General features: G+C 39.3%; 1 protein-coding gene across 11 annotated transcripts in view; it reads left to right on the top strand.

Annotated features, from left to right (window-relative positions):
* PARD3 (par-3 family cell polarity regulator) overlaps positions 1 to 20,814 on the top strand; it is a 578,687-nt gene that overhangs the window by 308,666 nt on the left and 249,207 nt on the right. For all 11 annotated transcript variants that reach the window (XM_073002940.2, XM_078378538.1, XM_073002942.2 and 8 more), the window contains 2 exons: positions 7,827 to 7,952; positions 8,988 to 9,370. In XM_073002940.2, coding sequence (XP_072859041.2) covers positions 7,827 to 7,952; positions 8,988 to 9,370 — 509 coding nt within the window. The remainder of the gene's footprint in view (positions 1 to 7,826; positions 7,953 to 8,987; positions 9,371 to 20,814) is intronic.

Here is a 20,814-nt window from a genome sequence, read left to right on the forward strand (position 1 = left end):
TCTCATATAACTTGACTGGGTGGATTGATTGGTTGATTGATTGATCGATAGGGTAGTTTAAGGCAATATATTGAGGCACCCTTTTTCATGGAGGTCATAGAAAATGTGCAAGTATTTGTTACACCCTTAGGACTGAACATTACAAATGGTGAGCTGGCAGCTCCCACATGATTGAACCTCTTCCCTCAGAAGCTACAATCATGTAGAGGCCTACAACAAGGAGTATAATGTTGATTTATTCAGGAATGCTGTTCTGTGCATTCACTTAGAGTCTAACTGGAAGCCATAACAGTGTCATTCTCTAAACAATAACTCACTTATTTAGTTGCCGGTGATAACTGCTGTTTAAATAACTACATTAACTACTGTGAATCTTTCAAAACAGCAACCTTTTAAATAGGAATGCCTACTGATTGTGTCAGCCTCTTTGTTTTCACTTCATTCACCCCATGGGTACTTTGAAATTATTGTTAATCATTAGAAAACAAAATGCTACTCAAGACTCTGGGTATTGCCGTTGCCAAAGAGAGAAAAATAGCATTCATAATTATGAGTTAAAGGAGACAGAGACAGAAACCTAAATAGGTTAATGGGAAAAAAGTGTTTACATATGTATTTATAGTTGTATATGGTAATTAGAGCTGACATGAGACCTAGTCCTGCTGGACTCTTTTTAGTTTATCCATTTCTAAAGAGAAAACTTACTCTTTCCCTTAGTTTGAGAAAAGAGCCGAGCAGGTTTCCTTTACACTTTGCCCATATTATATTTATATTATATTTAAAAATAGTCATGTGTGGAAAATATGCCTTTGAATTTCTACATTTAACACAAAAGAAATGAGTTGTCTCACTGAGTCCTATTTAAACGGAGCCAACTTGAGTCCCCTTATAGGGAGAAAAGTGGCCTATACAGTGGTGCCTCGCTAGACGATGTTAATTAGTTCCGTAAAAATCGCTGTCTTGCGAAAACATCGTTTTGCGAAATGCGGTTCCCCATTGGAATGCATTGAAATCTATTTAATGTGTTCCAATGGGGAAAAATCATCATCTTGTGAAAATCATCCATAGGAAACCATCGTCTTGCGAAGCGCAACAGCGATCGCAAAAACTAATTGTCTAGTGGTTTAATTGTCCCGCGAGGCAATCGTCTAGTGAGGCACCACTGTATATAAGACAGACAGACTCTGTAGATGGGACTAGGGAAATCTCACTTAGTTTCAGTATTTAATAGACAAGGTTTAAACATTAGTACTAGAGATGAGCCAGTTCAGCTGTTCGTCCAGTGTGTTTACTGCCGCAATCGGTGTTTGGCGGTTTGGCGTCCCGTCCCCTTTGGCAGGTTTGGTGGTTTGGCATCCCGTCCCCACTTGGAAGCCGCATCCTGGCTTCCCTGCCCTGCCTCCTCCAGGCACCGTCTCTCAGTGGGCACCAACAGCATTAAACGAACCGCCGAAGTGGTGTTCGTGCCCATCTCTATTTGATACAAAAGTACCAATATGTTGCTAAGGGATAATGTTAAATGCAAGTGGCTATAGCTGATATGTATCCAGTGAGCAAATGTTACAAATCATTTGCCTCCCTCCCCTCAAAAGCCCAGCATTTATTAGTGGCCCTCAAAATGTTTTCTGTTGCACAGAAAAGTAGAGTGAGGAGTGGCCATTATCTTTATGTAATATTCTGTGCTGGCAAATGCTGTCTGACTGGATAGATGTTGCTGTATCCTATAGAATGTTTTTCTGATGTTAATGAACATACCAACACAATCGTGGTACTATAGCCATTGATTGAGAGTTGAAATCCTATTATTGGTGCATATGTTTATGTGTAAGGTATGACATTTCTTTGACTTGGGATGTGCAGGTGGTGTTCTGTTAGCACAGGGAAAGGAACTTTTGATCTTCCATTTAATGCCACAACACACTTCCTCCTTCACTGCTGAGGGATCCCTTCTTGCATTCCCTACTCTTGGACTTAGGCAGATTTGTACTGCACTCCAGCAACAATGCTCTTTAAATTCTTTTGTTCTTCGTTCTCTGTTTTAAGCTACCTTGACTTGATGAAGTCCCTCCTTTTCATCTCCAGGGAAGACTTAAAAGAAGAAACACTATTTTTCTTGTCTAGGTCTTCCATAACTTCCCCAAGCTGCCTACACAAAACTTTCCCTTTGAGAAGCAAAGTGTGTGCATGCGCACACAGTGAGAGGAAGCAGAGGAAAATGGCAGATTGTTGAAAGAGGGGCAAACCTCTGAGGCTTCCTGAAATGGAACAGTAACCACCAGCATTTTGTACAAGTTCTGATAATTGCATGAAAATGCTATTCGTGCTAAAGTGTTGTTTTGCATAGTTCTGCTTCATCTGACCCTTAGAAAAAAATACCCATTTTTCTTTTCTTTGAGAGTGCAACAGGGGACTGCAAAATAGTTTTGCAGTCCAGGAATGAGACAAACAAGGATTTATGGCTCTAATCTGGAGCAGCACACATTACCAACCACCCTGCTAACAGAAAGCCATATTTGCTCTCAAAAAAACCCATTTGTCCTGGCCTAGCGGAAGAGTGTTGTATGAATGGATGAAAATTTTGAGTTCTCTTATTTCAGTGGGCTTTCCCACAAGGCTTTGCATAAACTCTTTTTGACAGCCATTACAGGCTATATTCCACAGATTGCACGTTTCATCTTCACTCTGCTTCTAGAGGATAATGTGGTCATTGATGCAGGATGCTACAGCACGGCAAGAAGTCATCCAAGATTCAGCAGCAGCAGTACTGATACATTTGCTGCTGCTGTTTACAGCTCATTGGCTCATGCCATTGATATCTCTGGCCATCACAAGTACACCATGTTTTTTCGATATAAAAAGTTCTTACCTAATGAAAGATAGACTTCCCCCCATCAGTTTAAACTATTTCAGAAATTCAGGTTCACATCCTAGAACAACAGGTCATCTCTGTCCTTCATTTTCTCAAGACTTGTGGTTCAAAACATTGCATTTGTGATGGGATGTTAATATTTCACTTTTCCAAGAAACCTTAGTGTTTAATAATTAGCATGTTAATATTATCTTGGTATAATTATAGTCATTGCTTCCGTTTTAAAGATAGTTCTATTTAGAACTGAATAGTAGTAACAGTAGTAGTGGTGGTGGTGGTAATGATGATGATGCAGAACGCATCTTAACTATCTGCACAACACACCTCATCTCAAACTGAACTACGTAAGCTCTCAAACAAGATGATGTTTTATTAATCCTGTCATGCGATAACAGTGTGTAATAAAAAGAAATAATCTCTGCATCAAAACTGCAATTACTCTCATTAAACAAAACTCACAAGTTAAATTATCATTGGCAAGCTGAGTTCAAACACAGCATCTGGTATTATTTTGTATGTTCTTTCTGTATCTGTGTGGGCAAAAACATACACAGCTGAAGAGATGTAATTATCACACGTCTGAAGGCCAACCTCAGGTGGATCCCACAGACTGCAATTAGATGCACCGTGTGTTCGATAAATGCACAGCTACGAGAGTGACTGGTTATTAAATAGGTAACTTTAGCATTCCAGAATAACAGATAGATTTCAGCGAAGGAAAGCTGCTGAGGGCTGCTCGGCATCAAAATACAAGTTTGTGTGTGTTTGTGTATGCATAACTAGAAGCTGGAGCATAGATCAGCATGCAATGTGAAGGTTTTACAATGCAGTCCACTAAAAATTGGCCCATATTTTTGCTGTACGAGAGCCTAGCAGTAGATATTGTTCAGTAGTCTAATTCAGCATTCCATAAGGCAACTCAAAAAAAAAGGCATGCTCCAAACAAAAAAGAAGCACAATATTCCACATTCATAAACCAGAGCTTTTTGAAGGATTGGATCGCTTTCTTTTTACACACTGTTCTGCAGCATGGGAGGACTTTGAAGAGAATAAAATAGATTATTCAAAAAGATATCTTTGTACAGGTAGCACTATTTTGATAAGTTTAATAGGTTCTAATTATCCTGTCCAGGTATCACATTATATTGGTAAACTACAAAATTAGATGGCGTGGCAAGGGTTATGTTGTTTCCGTTCAAACTGAACAGACCTAACTCTTTTACATCTCTTTTTATCCTAGCCCTTGTTTGAGCCTCCGGCCCTAACTAAGGCCTGTAACAACTCATATTTATTTTGTTTTACCTGATTACTCTGTAAAGCTGACACTGCCGGTGATTATCTCTGAACTGATATTGACATTAACTTGCTGGCTCATGCCTATAAGAAACATGTAGTAAAGTAGAGAGAGCAAGGTTAAAAGGTGCAAATCCTATAATGCTGGAAACCTCACTTGCACGATCGTCAGCTGCATGCTGCAACCAACAGAATCACACCACCGCAATATCAACATGTCCAGCTATTTTCTCCCTCCTTCCATGAAGAAGCAACTGGAACACCCACCAATACCAAAACCCTATAATGAACTTTATGTCAGATATGCTGAAAATCTATCCCATCATCTTATGCTGTTACTTGAATGCAGTGCATTGGGGAGTCCATTTTATATTTTCTGTGATCCTAAACGCAGGTTAGGTGGTCGCTCTTCCCCCCCATTCTTGGCATAGTTGTTCATAGTATAGAAACTTATAACATACCGGGCTATTACTTATTCAGAGTAATTCTACTCTGTCTGGTGATAGTAGTCCAGAGCACCTCTGTTAATTAGTAATGAACCCACATGCAAATCCTGTACTCTGCCATGGAACCATGGTCCAGCACCAGAGCAGTCCATGCCATTTTGCCCGAGTGATGTCTTACCGTGTGCGTGGACTCCGTACATGCTTCTCCTCAGAGTTGTGCCTTGCCTTCATGTGGAAAACCCGGGACAGAAGCAGCGTTTTTCAACTTGTCTGTGAATGTGCTGCCATGCCTTCATTGCGTCAGACTAAAATACCTTTGAAGACACTATTTTAATCAGGTTATCATACCTCTGAAAACATATTTAAAAAAGCTTTAGAAGAGGTCGTAGCTGTGTTAGTCTGTGCCAGCGTATCAGGCAACAACAAAAGAAAAAAAAAAAGAAAATGAAGAAGACAAAAACATTGTCCAAAAGTGGACTTGTCCAGAAAAGCTCACTTTAAAAGTGGACATGATCTAGGAAAGATCACATTAAGGTATAATAGTTAGACTTTAAGGTGCCACATGCTTTTGTCTTCTATCTTGTTTTTTTTCCCCTTTGGATTTTGCCTAAAATATAGCAATTGGTCTTTAAGTCTTCTTTATTTATTTTTTTTGCCTGATATATAAAAAAATGTGACTATAGAACATGCCCAAAGCATCAGCTTTTAAAATCTGTCATAAAGATTGCAGAATGTTTACACTGACAACCTAGACCTTGGTTGTAGATTGTCTACCTTAAGTAATGCCATCGTATACCCTCTGACATCATTTATCGTATCACGAGAGATCCTCCAACTCTTGCCATTCATCTACTGCACAGACTGTTCACCCCTGTGTAGGCTCTTGTCTTCCCAAATTCCCTGTCATAGACGTTGATCCCATTACCATTGTGAGATGAAATTACAGGCTATCAGCCAGACGGTTGGAAGTTCTGAATGCTGGTTTGTTTGGATGTATTTGTGTTACTTTTTGAAAATGTATTCAGCTGCCTTCATGCATCTTGCCATTATATATGAATATTTCAAAATATCTTTCAAGAAGACTGATGACTTGCAAAAGTAGGCTTTGTAAAATGCAAACTCCTACATGAATCAAAGAGAGAAAAGCTGTGTGTAGGAGAAACAGTTGAAGGCAGCAAAGCTTAAAAGTTGGAAAGCTGATTCGTTTTTTTAGAGTTTGCAAGGTTTTCTTACAAATTCGTGACCTTGTAGAAATAATAGCTGTGAGCTACTTTTCCTGTTGTAATTGTGGCAGTGGGGAAGTTAGTTTTGACGTGTAAATATCATGAGAAAGTGTAAGGATGCTCCAGGGTAGCGCTTAATGCACACATTTATGCATGTGCAGACTAAATGTTCACATATTGAATCTTGCGTCACCGCATTTTCACAAGTGTTGCTAACTTAATTGTATAAATAACATCAACTCAATCACACATGTTAACATTTCCCTTCTAAATTTAAATTATAGCCAGTGATAAAACTGGAAGTAATTCGCTCATATTTTATTGATGCCTTGCTTGATCTGATATACATTTCCCCCTTTTTGAAGTTTAAATAGCCCACAACAACCATCCAAGCATATGAAGATGATGATAATGAAAAGTGACGGTGTAAACACCAACAGTGTAATGAGAACATTAAATTGGATCTGCCAAAGTGTGATTTGGCCCTCATTGGCCACGGCATGTGTGTGCTGGCGTGGCTCTTCCTTTGGAGAAATTTTACTCCAAATTGAGGAAAAGAAAATAAAGCAAATTCTTAGAATGGAGAGGGAAATTTCTCACTGAGCAGTAGAAGCTGTCTTTAACTCCATCCTGCCGTGTGGAACCCACTCAGTGGAATTTTATTCATTATAAAAAGTGGTGGTCTGCTTAGGTTACACCCAGCCAGATTGGCAGCATCTTTTTCCTTATAACACATTGAAGATCACAGCTCTACCTATGTTCTCCTGCCAATAGAACGTGGTAGCCATTGTACTTGGTGGGACACAGTAGATTAATGGTGAATGGAGCTACGGCTGATGGAACTGGGCTTCAAATGGGTACTGATACGCATAGAGAGTCAGGTAGGCATTCATTCAGAAACTGACAGTGTCACTACTACCACCACGTTTGTTCACTCTCCAACTCTGAGAAGAGAAATGCTAGATTTGGTAGGAGCTAAGGGTGTGTTTCTCGTGGCTGTTTTGTGTTGCTTTGAAGTCAGTTAATGTTATTTTATTACAAATTGCATGTGGGCTGCAGGACCGTCTTTTCTTACTAGGTGGAAGATCTCCTCAAGCAGTAGAGAGGAAGCCTGTTGTCTGGGCATCACCATGTCATAGTTTCTTCTTCAGGGTCCCGTAACAGTTAAATTAGAGAGCAAAACTCTTGCTGTTTAGTAATGCAGGGAAAAGTATTGTGAGGAGGGGAAAAAGCTGGAAAAATATTGATGTGAGGGAAAAGAAGTGAAAGGGGAGAGGAGGAGGAGGAGGAGGAGAAAAGAGAAAGGCCAAAAAACACGGGATTGGTGGACTAAGTGGTTTCAGTGAAGATGAGTACCACTGTTTGTAATATGTTAGAAACAAACAAACAAACAAACAAACTCTGGAACTCCCTCCCACCAGAGACTAGCCAGCCCCATCTTTGCCACCCTTCTGAAAGCAGGTGAAGTCCTTTCTCTTCAGGCAGCCTTTCCTTTAGCAACTGGCTGACTTAAGTGGGATTTTAAAATGGAGGTGATTAGTATTGTGTTGTTTTAATGATTTTAATAATGCTTTTATTTAACATTTTAAATATAATGTATATTTAATTATTTTAAAATATTTGAATAACTTATCATTTTTATCTACTTCTTTTAATTATATAACCTAGGCAAAGTAAAAAAAATATTTTAAATACAACAAATAAATAAATAATGCTCTGTACATGGGGACATTTCCGACAATACTGTGATGTAATTTCAGTAGCCATTTCACAGGTAAAATACAGAGAGAACATTTTGTAATCCTAACGTGAAAGGGCTATTACACAAGTAAGATCCAGTGATAATTTATAATTTTGACCTGAGGCCTTTCATTTTGAAGAGTAGTGGGAATAAGTTGGTATTAAGATGCCAGGGGTTTAGTCGTCAAAAGAAAAAATTAGCCTGTGGAAAGTTGTCATGTGCATAATAATCATTCATAATCATTTATGTTCTAGAACTTTGGGATTGTTAGTAAAGCGGTTGGAAAAAGGTGGGAAAGCAGAACAAGAAAACCTCTTTCATGAAAATGATTGCATTGTCAGAATAAATGATGGTGACCTTCGCAATAAAAGATTTGAACAGTAAGTGCACACTTCTCATTTATTGCTTTCCTTAACCTTTCACTATTGCACGTGAAAATATTTGGGAAGGTACAACATATTTTAGAACAAATTGCCTAGGTAATTCTTTCATATAAAGAGGAAACTGTTCACAAATCATTAAAGCATTTATTTAAAATTACTCACTCTACAAAGGTAACGGCTGCCATTACATGTCTTCTTTTGATAATTTAAGTCTTGTTTTCTGTTAAATACAGGACTGTTTCTTCCCAATCCGGTCCAACTATCTTGAATGATTTGGCATTAAGAATGAGAACTGGAATGTTGTTTTGTTGGTGCCTTAAACAACAGCAACACTATAACGTTTATTACTTTAATTTTTTTAAATGGAATTTGAAGTAAGAAATTTAGGACATTTGTATATAGAGCTTCTGACTTTTCTGAAGTCAATAAACTTACAGGCACTAAAAGCCAGAAACCAGTCATTTAAAAATTCCCCCCTGCCCCAGCTAAAAACTTCATAACTCATATGAATATTGTAATGAAATGAATATAAAGGACAATGGAATAGGATAACATAACATAACATGGAGCCCAGTGTGTTTACTGCCGCAATAGGTGTTTGTAGTAGATTAGAAAGAGATTTTAGACATTTTATAAGCCAATATATAAAACTGTTATAAGTTTGAATTCTATGCTGAGGTTTTGCAGATAGGATAAGGTAGAAATCTGAGAAATTAGTCCTTGTAATATTTTTAAAAGAATGTCAGAACATTAACATTTCTGATGTTTTAAGAACTCATGTACAGTATTAATAAATGAGAAATCAAGCACCCTTCCTAAATGTGTGCCCCTAAGAGGAATATACTTCAGAACAAAACAAAAAGCATTTGTTAACAGTTCACTCCAAGAAAATCTGCCTTTTTAGTTTACAGTTCACTTTCAGCAATATGTCTGTCATCTCAGGATGCCTAATTAACATCAGTAATTATGCTTGTAATGTCTTCTAGTGTGCCAGTCTTAATTTGCTAATTTTCTGTTCGTTCTAAAACCTAGAGCACAGCATATGTTCCGTCAAGCTATGCGTACACCGATTATTTGGTTCCACGTGGTTCCGGCCGCAAAGAAAGAACAGTATGAGCAATTGTCACAAAGTGAGAAGAACGCTCATTACTCCAGTCGGTTTAGCCCTGATTCCCAGTATGCTGACACTAAAAGTATTAACCACCCTGGACTTCACACTTTACAAAGAATACCCCGAGTGAACAATCAAGCAGACGAGTCGGACTGTTATTCACAACTACCTCAGAGTGTGAACTCTTCAGGAAAACCACCGTTGGGCCCGTCACCATCACCACAAAAAGTTCTCAGTTCCACTTCAAACTCCGGCTACAGCACCAAAAAGGTCGGGAAGCGGCTTAATATACAGCTAAGGAAAGGTAAGAGGTTGATCTCTATATTTATTGAGTGTACGTGAACGTAAGAGATGTTTTGTCAAGTCATTCATAGCAGTGGTTTTAGAAGAGGTAGCTGCGTTAGTCTGTGCTAGCATTTCAGGCAGGAACAAGTGGAAAATGAAAAAAGAAGACAAAACATTGTGGCACCTTAAAACCTGCTATCTTTTAATGTGAGCTATCACGGATAAGTCCATTTCCTCAAGACTGAAGAAGTGGACATGTCCACGAAAGCTCACATTAAAAGATAGGAGTTAGTCATTAAGGTGCCACAATGTTTTTGTTTTCTTTATTTTTTTCTTTTTATTTTGTTTTTGCCTGCTTTGTCAGATTAGTATGTATTGGCCCTGATCCACAGTCTTCTCCTGAAGTGCCATTCCATAATCACTCTTTATTCAGCTTGATTTAATGAGATCGTTAGATTATTTTGGTCATCCAAAATGTGGCAGCAACACTGCTGTCTTTAAAGGCCATATAAAACCAGTCTTGAAGGCGTTACACAGGCTTCCAGTATGCTTCTCAAGTCAATTCAAGGAGTCAGGTTTGATCTACTGCAAATTACTTAAGGCAGTGAAAATTAAGAATATTTAGAGAACAATAGAAACAAAGGCCCAATAAAAGAAACAACATTTTGAAAATAAATTAAACAGCTGGAAAAATAAACCACTACATGGACAACACCTGGAAAATATTGGTGGAAAGCATGATCACAATTCAAGATGGCCATGGCTAAAATGGGGGACCCTTAAGAAAGAATCCAATGACTTGATTTTTGCTGCATCAAAACAAGCACTCCAAACCAACATAATGAAAGCTAAGATCCAAGGAATAAGTGCTCACAGCAAATGTCAACTCTGCCAACAAAAAGATGAAACTGTGTCACACCTCATTTGTGAATGTCCAAATATTGCACAAACATATTGCAGAATTAGACATGATGGCAAAATGAGTGCACTGGTCATTATTAAAAAAATATATAACCTGGCAACCCATGGGAACATCAGGTGGAGAAGGTGTCAGAAAATGAGGAAGTCAAGATTTTGTGGGATTTCTGGATCCAAACTGATAGACACCTTGAATATAACACACCAGACACAGTAGTAATAGAACAAAGAAATGTCTGTGTCATTGACATTGCAATTCCAGGAGATGCCAGAGTTGAAAATAAAGAATTGGAAAAACTAACAAAATACAGAGACCTGGCAATTGAAACGCTTGTGGATGAAACACACTTCAGTGGTCCCTGTAGTCATCGGGGCTTTGGGAACAATATCAAGAAATTTCACACAGTTTTATATGCAGTTGCAGATCTCAGAAATAGCATAATCAGAGCTACAAAAACGGCAATATTAGGAACAGCATACATCCTCTGTCAATACTTAGGTTTTTGGTTAAAACTTGTATCTGTTATATAGTACCAGTCAATGTTTTTATAATGTTGACTGTGCCTGGAGTTTTTTGATGATGATGATGATGATGATGATGATGATGATGATGATGATGATGATGATGATGATGATGATGATGATGATGATGATGATGTACGGTCAGATAGATTCTAACTTATGAATACTTTGGCCAGTGTTCCTAGCTGCATAGTCTTTTTCTTCTTGAATGCACTGTAGTGAGTCAGACTCCCAACCCCTTGTTCTAGAGCCAGATGCTCCAACTCACTGCGGTCTCTGGCAAGCTTGCACCACATGATAGGGCATAAGTAAATGCAACAATATAAACAAACAGTTTTGGTGGTATTTCACAGGTTTGAAATCTAAATAAGAGGTGTAATGTTCATTTGAATGATGTTCTCTAGTAGTTAGATTAATAAAATTTATTATTTCATTGTCGTGGAGAAAGATCAGTTACTATCCAAGTTTCATTTGCATACTGATGTCAGCAGACAATCCTATTTGATTTCTGGTGAGAATTCAGCAGGTAGTCTAGGCTTGTATAAGTGAAGTTGCGTAAGTCATGGCAACAGATTGCTGCTAACTAACCGCGTGCTGATTGCATCCCTGGGCACATGCCCAATTGCAAAATTAGGCATGTGCCCTGGAATGCAACCAGCATCTCATTCATTATCTGCCTTCTTACACAATTTCACTTACACAAGATAAATTGCTAATTGGGTTCTTTCCCCCTTTGCAGGCAATGGCTTATTTTAACATTATTTATTTTTAAGTAGAAGATCAGTAAGAGTCTCACTCATCAAGGGGGACTCGTATTGCACCTTCATTGTGACTGGAGTTGTTGCTTTCCATCACTGATTATGCTCTGTTCTCTGTGAACTTCATGTGAACTACCAGATTGCTTGTTTCTGGTTACTGAGTTTTAAGCTCTACAAACTTGGATGACATAAGGTTGAATTGACAGTTTGCTTCTGTTGTTGATGTGCCTTCAAAAATACTTAAGGCCATCAGCTTAAGATGACATATGCAGTTCAAATACAGTATTACTAGCTAAGATTGGAATTTGTTATACTTAACCAATATAAAGTACAGTGATTTCTAGCAATTTATCATGTTTAATGGAATGGAGCACAATAAGGAAGTTTCTAGAAAATAGTGTTGAGACAGCGGTGTTCACAAGATTTGGATTTTCTCAGTCAGCAATGGAAGTAATGATTATGTGTATACAGTGATGCCTCGCAAGATGACCACGGATAATGTTGTCTTGCGAAACATGTTTTCCCATAGGAATGCATTGAAATCTAATTAATGCGTTCCTATGGGCAAAAAAAGTCAGAATAAAGTCAAATTTGGTTTACAAAGGGTTTATTAAGTGCTCTTTAAAGCCGTACATATTGTGCAGATGATTTAAAAAATTCCAATAAAAAAACTTTAACTTTTTAAACATAATAGAAAAAACATTTTAAAATCAGCAAACATGAGGCAGGAACAAAAAATGGAAAACGTTTGTCTTGCGAAGCACGGCCATAGGAACATTCGTCTTGCAAGTCATCAACCCCATTGCCAAAACCATTTGTCTTGCGAATTTTTTGTCCTGCGAGGCATTTGTCTTGCGAGACACCACTGTATATTTTGCATGAATAATTTTAAGCAGCAAGTGGACGAAAGAGCATTTTACAGCTTCTCACTAACAAATAGTGAGACCTGCAAATTGCTACTGCAGAAGGTGAGGCTTGACTACTTCATTGTACTCTAATCAGGGCTGTCTCTGAAGACTCTTCAATTTGGATATCATATCGGTCCCAGAATACTCTGCTGCAATAGGAGCTGACCCTAGTAAACAATAATTTTGAAATAAATTTATTTGTTTGGGCCTTTATTATTTTTTTCTGGAGCCCAAGTAGAACAGCTGGTGCTTATCTTAAAAGCTTTAATAATTTGGGACTTGGGTTTCTCCCACACATATTACTAATTCTCCTGTTTGCTCATATGCCTTCCCATATGCTAGGATTAGAGGCCCTTCTCCTGGTGCCACAGCCTTAAGTGAGCAGCAGTTCCATAGAAGGCCTTTTCAACTGAGCACACAAGTGATGGAACATAATTCCTGGAGAGGGTTTACTTGATGGAAACGTTCACACCTTTTCTTTTTTTTAGCACCGGGGAAAAATGGAGGCTCAAATGTATACACCCCCTTTCACACAAGGGTTGCAAATCAATGTGAAGGCTTGTCTCACCTCCCATTTTGTCTTCACAATAAATCTGTGGCATAGGTTACGCTGAGGCACAGTAACCCTAGGTCACACAGTGAGCTCCATAGTGAAGTGATAATTTGAACCCAGATGCTAGCAGAACATTCTAAACACTACATTGTAGGGACACCGACAGCTTTTAGGCCTTTTGTAGCAAACCTATAATTGTTGTTTTTCCAATCACTGTATATGGATGTGAAAGCTGGACCTTTAAAAGGCTGACAGGGAAAAATTGATTTGTTTGAAATGTAATAATGGAGGAGAGATTGCAGACACCCTGGACTGCCAGAAAAAGAAACAAGTGGGTCCTAGATTAAATCAAGCCTGAACTATCTCTGGATGCAAACATGTTGAAGTTGAGGGTCTCCTACGTTGAGCACATCATGAGAAGGCAGGATTCTGTGGAAAAGACAATAATGCTGGGAGAAGTTGAAGGCATCAGGAAAAGAAGAAGACCAAATGTGAGATGGGCTGACTTGCCTGAGCAGGGATGTTGAGGACAGGACATTTTGGAGATGCTCATTTGTAGTCACTATATGTTGGACGCAACTTGATGGGACATAACAAGAACAACATAGTTATTTTTAGCTGGCTTGTTGACCTGGTTATACTTCATTCCTACTTTATCGCTGTCCTTATTGTTTTACAAGGCAGTCTTATTTTTATTGTTAATAGTTTTTTTTACATGCATACATTTACTACTCTGAATATGTGAAAAATAAATGAGAAGAGATGGTAACAGCAACAATTGCAGAATCATCAAAATTTAGATTTAGACCATAATGTTTGCTTAATATTCAGAATATCAAGATGTTTCAGTTGCTGAAGTCAGAATTGGGAAGGAATTTAGTTACGATTGTTTCTATGTTTCATTTCATTTTGTTTTTTGGAGTACAGCTCCAAGTGGCCTTGCTGCCTAGGGCATTCTAGGAAAAGGAGCCCAAAAAACAACATTTCCAACCTCTGATTAAGGCCAACATTGACAGTTCATACAGGAGAATCATTGGAAGCTTGTGAAAATCTTGGAAACCTGGTGTTGTAGCATTAACTCCCTAAGATAAATCTGTTCTCTCTATGCTAAGTCAGTTGGAATTGATTGTTTTCTCGATCAGTTCCATGTACAATACATTATAGCAATCATGTTTTTAAATTCAGTGTGGATCTCTGTTACAAGGACATGTTTACAATCACTCATGCAAAATCGTGTATTTTGTTTTTTAATTCATGAGCTACCTTTAAGGGCATGCCCTTTCCAGGACTGCTTCTGATAGTCCTTGAAGAACTGATAATATGTTTCAGGATACAGACAATAAAAACCAGTAAATGAAAGGGAAATGTAAACATTAATATCCCACAGCAGTTATAGCTAAAATTGTTTCTGTTCAGCAGTCCAATAACATTTTAAGGTTGGCCTGAGGTCTGCAATTAAACTCACAAGAGGTGGTGTATTCAGTGGACAGTGTCCTGCTTTCTCCTCTTAACTGCCAATAGACATCACAGAGGCATGTAACCAGTGATAAGACTTCAAAGAGCAAGGTACTATATAGTCTGGGCAGGCAGCCAGGCAAGTCTTAACAGTGGCGTCAGTGCAGAAGGAGAGTGTCCAAGCTGAGGTCAAGAGACCAGGATCAGTAACCAGCAGAGATAACAAGAGTTTGATGAGGGAGAAACACAAGACACAACGATAAACAGTCAAGGTCATCTAGGGCATGGCAATAAGGAATCCAGCAGCAAGTCTTGGAAGGCATGAATTCAAACTATATTGAGCAGTTTTATTCACCATATTGAGGCTTTGAGAGCCAGCTGCTGAGGCCACCTAGATCACTCTGTGGGCAGATACTGACTCTCAAGGAGACTGCTCGATCTTGAGGAAGCCCCTACTCAGTATGAAAACTTCCTGGAAGTACTCCTCTCAGTGGCTGAACTCTAGTATAGGCCTTTTGAGTCTGTGGAAGGTTGACTCGTGAAGTCCTCTCTGAGTCTATGAACCTACTCTAGCTGTGACCTAAAGCTGGGTTTGAGCCAGTGTCTGTAGCTGGGCCCTCCCCTTTCCTCAGTAACACTCTTGCAGAGTGTGAAGTGATGTTGTTTTTCATCTGCATCCAGAGCTGAGTCTCCTCTGTCTTTTGCCCCCTGAGGGCTCAAGGTGCACAGGACTGTCCGGTTCTTCCACATTCCCAGGATCCTGGAAATCAGATTCCTCCTCACTGGAAGCATTGTCTGACAGGGGCATGACAGGCAATCACCTGTGCTATCTGGGAGTGGAACAGCCTTGTTTTTGTTTTGCATTGGACATGCAAAGGATCTACCACATGGCTATTCCAGATGTTGGTGTCTGCAGCTCCCATTCGTCCCAGCCAAGATGGCCAATGATGGGTTATGCTGGGAGTTGCAGTCAAGAACATCTGGAGGTGTTTTCGCTCATCCTTTACCCATCCTGGTATACTTTGATGACATCACCTCCATTTAGGGTTGCCAGATGTCATGTCCTCCTTTTTAGCCTAATGTCCTCCGTCAGGCAGGCAAAGATAAAAATCTTTAAAATGTCAGGCTTTTGTATATTTTATGTTATAATTTTGGATGGGAGGGGGAGAGATGGAAGGACCCCCTTCCCCCTGGCTTTCCCCACCCCCACCTGCCCGCCCACTCCAGTATTTTGAAAAAAAAGCCTCCATTGAATTTATTTTTATTTTTTAACATGACTGTTTTTTGGTCAGTTCACTAAGAGACATTTATTGGCAGCTATTGTAATAAAATTGTATTGATTGTGGGTTTAATCTGGAACGATTCAAATGAAACATTCAATATGTCCTCCTTTGTCCTCCTTTTTGTCTTTCTATGTCCTCCTTTTCGTACCCGTGAATCTGGCAACCCTACCTCCATTCTTTATTTCTTCGGAATGCTCAGGAAAGAGCACTCCGAAGCTTCTTTTTCTGAGTGCCCCCCCTCACATTTGTATAAGTGGTTCTAATGCCTGTGGGGGGGGGTCTTCTGAACTCCGTTTTGATGGTACCCGTTATGCCACATAGCAGCTCCAATGAGTTATCTGTAGTACTTTGGACTGTGATGTGCACCCAAAGGATCCTTCCTCCTTTTAATAATGGCTTTTTCTTGTTAATGTGCACTGTGGAAATTCTTGTTAATAGTCAATGCAATTATGCGAAAAATGTGGATGTGGCACAACTAACAAAGCAGAACACTTAAGTACAACCCCAGTAGTTTGCTATACATATGAGTGGAATGGAGACATTGATTGTCTTTGATTATTTTTAATGAAGGATGTTATAATATGACAGGCTTTATGAGAACCTAACAAACATGCTTTCTTCTGAGCTAACAGGCAGCAGCTATTTCGCCAATTACTATCATTAGATTAAAATTTCTTCGCGGGTGTGTTAGTGCATATATACACATGTGTATTCCATCATAACAAAACCCTCTTTTTATTTAGCCGATCTATTTAGAATAATGATTTAGAGTGTGCAAATTGCCCCTGTTATGATATAAAAGCAAGAGACATAGGAAGAAAGAAAACTCTCTTATTAAAGCTGTTCTTTTTGCAAGCTGTGTGAACTATGCCGTCTAAAATGACAAAGTGGGGTAGTCCTACCATAATTGTTCTTGCTTCCGTTATGATTTCTTAATATTTGTTGCCATTTTGGCATTTTCAAATAACCTGATCTTTCATAGGAATTAGCTATTTAATAAAGTCTGGAGAGAAGGTCAGTAATATGCTTCTGTCAATGCAGAATTTTGTTGGCTTTTTCTAAATGAAAATTGATATCTATTTATCTTTTGTTAAAGGTCGGGGCTTGAGCGTCTAGCATACAGATTTAGGGGTTATTGCTGACGTTCTAATATTACTTGGGTTTTGCAGTTCAGTCTGTTTTTGAAGTTTATACAAACTGGGACTGGAGAGCCTCCACTAGTTTTCAGACTCTGAATATAAGATTTTGTAGGGTGCTCGTAACATTCTGATACACTTCCTAATCATGATTTGGAGAAAAAAAAAGAGAATGCTGTGATATTTTGGGTTTTTTTCCAGCCTCATTGCCCATACAAATTCTTCTTTCCTTTGGATGTTACTTTTCGCTGTGATATACAGTAATGCCTGTTTTCTTAATCAGTACAAACACATACTGTATATCTTAAGCCAGGCCACATTGGGTTATACAGTGGGGTCTCGACTTAAGAACTTAATCCATATTGGAAGGCAGTTCTCAGGTTGAAAAGTTCTTAAGTCGAATCTGCATTTCCCATAGGAATGCATTGAAAACCATTTAATCTGTATCTGCTCTTTTCGTCCATAGAAACTAATGGGAAGCTGCTATTCCGCCTTCTGCCACTAGAGGGGGATATTTTTCTTTTTTCCTTTTAACTTAAGATGACTTAGCTTTTAAAAAAAGGGGAAAAAAGAGTTCGTAACTCGAATCTAAGTTCGCAAGTCGAGTCCATATATTCCTATGAGAGCGGTTCGTAAGTCGAAACGTTCGTATGTCGAACCGTTCGTAAGTCGAGACCCCACTGTAGCGTCAACCTGAAGGCATTGTTACTCATGCTTGTAACAATTGAGGGAAGAGGGCTGGCAGGACAAAAGAGTGAAAGGCTACATTATGCTTCCCATCTTTTTATCGTGGTTAGGAATCGAGAAAAATATTTGTGCTGAATAAGTGTTTCTCAATAAACCATTAAATAGTTTCTGCCCCTCTACGATCTAACTGCCCAACAGAACTTTGGAAAGCAGCTCCTCACCTCTCGATGGATCTGAGGATCTCTGGTCTTCTTTTCCACAATATTTGTGACCTGTGAAACACTGCAGAAGCAGAGGAGGTGGTAGGAAACAGGACCTACCTACAGTGGTGTTGAAAGCTAACCTATTCGTCTAGTAAACTGTTAAAGAATGGAGGCCTACTTGTCACAAACTACTTTGCTGGCCTAGAGGACATGTCCTTTGCTGGAGATGATGTAAGATAGCCCAGATTATCTCAAGTGCTTCAGCAAACAGGCATTCCAAATACTTCGTGTAATTATGCTGATTGGACATGCAGCTGCAGTAATTTCATTCAGAAATGACCAGTTCAGGTTTTTAACTGGTCATTTCCATGCACAATTACTGTGATTGTGTACGTGTGATTCTAGAGGTGTAGGTCTCTGATATAAAAGGACCTTAAAATCATGTAATCTTAGTATTTTGAAAAAGGGTCCAATTACGAAAAAAAAACCTGAACAATTTTTGATCCATGTGACTTCATAGTGCTTAGTTGACTTTGCTCCCCCAGTCATTTCTTTTTGTGTATAATGGAGTGCTAATGAAGCACACCAGACAGTAGTATTTGTGTTTGATGAACAATTCACTGAATCAGACTAGAATGGCACCTTTCTGGGGGGAGAAGCAGGCATGAAAATAGACTAGTAATCATCAACTTTTCATTTGCTGTCATTGCTCTATTTTTGGGCATCATTCTTACATTCACCCACAGAAGGCAGCATGTTGTACTGTAAGTTCAAAGCCTGCTGATAAGTGCAGTAGAGCTGGTAGAAAAGAGACTCATAATTTTCTATAGTTCCTACAGAGCTGAGTATGGGAAGCTGTGTTGTAGAAAAATGCAGAAGGAAAATCCAGAGCTACTACAAATTACTACAGATTTCTGAAATACCTGAATTTCATTTTTATATAACTTAATCCATAAGACAAATGTTTGTATTAGAGATGGGCATGAACCTCCGTTTGGTGGCCAGCACTATAGGTGCTGCATGTTCCCTTCCCCCATCCCCCTGCTCAGATCCTCCACTCACCAGCCGGTGTACCTTATTTTTCTCTTCAGTTGTTCAACCAATCCCGGCAGGAATGTCTGTTTTTCTCCTGCGTCAGCCGCCCACTCAGAATAAGAGGCAGGGCAGGGATTCTTGCAGCTCTGTCTTTGACTGGGTGGCCCAACAATAAGCAATTTCCTCTACAATTATCTGCAGCCAACCAACCAAATAAACAGTACCTACGTACCATAAGGTACACAGAAGTGCACTTTCTTCTCATAAGTACACTTTCTTCTGGGTGTGCTCAGGGACCTCGTAGCTTGCCCAAGGCTGAGTAGGCCAGCTCTTCTCACAGGAAAAACAGTAGAGAATCAAACTCTCAGCATCTTACTCCACAGCCAGATACCTAAAATTGAGCTATCTTCCCAGCCTGGATGCCAGTGCTTGAACCTTCTGTATACTTTGTTTGAACTTAAGAAGTAATACCCTATCTCAGTGAGTGTGACCGATTAGAATTCTTGAAGTAGTCCACATTTTTTATCAGACTTGTCCTATTGAATTATTTCTAACACTTTTCAGTCCTACAGTGGCCTTGTGCATACACCTGAATTTTTAAGAGACCTTTAATCAACAAAACTGCAGTAGCACCCTGTTTCCAGAGAGATACCCATGTTACTCTGTTTCAGTACAATATATGGTAGGCATCCTTCAGTCTCAAGAGACTATGGTAACATGCTCTGAATAGAGGTTTTGGAACAGGCCAATACAAGAGTGACAATCCTTTCCACACTGAAGACAAATGCAATCTGTCCCCTGTCCAGCTCCCTGATTTTGCTGCTTTCGGGACTGCCTCTTTGCCTTGGCCTGCTGTACAAGTGTCTCATCAAATTGGGAGAGGCCATGCTGCACCGCCTGCCTGCAGGCTGAATGCTCAGATGTCAAGGTTTCCCATCTGTTGAGGTCTATTCCTAAGGCTTTCATATCCTACTTGCAGATATGCTTGTATCGCAGCTGTGGTCTCCCTCTGGGGCGATTTCCGTGCACTAATTCTCCATACAGGAGGTCTTTGGGAATCTGACTGTGAGATTCCAAAGGTAAAGGTAAACCAGGGCATTATTTTCTATGGATTTTGGTTCGTAAATGGAAAATTATGTAAACTGAGGTGTTCATAAACCAAGGTACCACTGTATTTACATAGGGAGTGAGCTTTCAAAATGTTGCCTCCAGAAGCATGTCGGTGATGGATAATTAGATAATTGTTAGGCAGTAGTTAAGCTCTTCTCTTTGAAGTATAGATGCAGTGAGTTACTTCTTCTAGAAAGGAGCTAATTTTGCAAATGCCAGAATTTTGTGGGAACAGGGAGAACCAGCTTCTTGGTTATATAGAAGACTATAGAGAAAACCAGTTTATTCTGAGTATCCCTGTCTCTATTTAAGGTGCTAGGTGCACACTGTGCTTTTTAAATATAGCCCACTTTAGCTATTTCCCTCTCAAGTCTTCCCTCATACTTCTATTTCTCTGCTGGAGCTGCCTTGAAATTCTGGCAAGTTGCAGTGCCCTCACATTGGCTTTTGTGTGTTGCCATTTCTAATGTGAATAGGAATCTGGTAAGTGTTCCACTGTCAAGATGCGGGCTGATGTCTGTCCATAATAAATAGCAGAAGTTTGATCTAAATAGCCTGGAGAGGGGGAGGAACTGTGAATGAGCAGGAAACTGCAAAACTTTAAGCAATCCATAGAGAGTTAGTAACCAAGACACTCCTCTCTGGGAGGTCCCAGTGCACAAATGAAGAACAAAATTAATTAGACACTAAGAACATTAATCGCAAAGATGTGTCACTTTTTATTGTTCGTAAGCACTTAAGTCAAACTGAAGAAAAGAACTTGGATGGATGCCAGCTTGTCTCACATGGAGACGCTAAGAGATAATAATCAGTTAATGGATGAAGGCTGTACAAAGTTCCTTTCTGGCATTAACACAGTTGTTGCTCAAGTGAAGAGGATGATCTTTGGGGCACT

This window comes from Pogona vitticeps, chromosome 6 (genome assembly GCF_051106095.1).
Source record: "Pogona vitticeps strain Pit_001003342236 chromosome 6, PviZW2.1, whole genome shotgun sequence".
Lineage (NCBI taxonomy): Eukaryota > Metazoa > Chordata > Lepidosauria > Squamata > Agamidae > Pogona > Pogona vitticeps.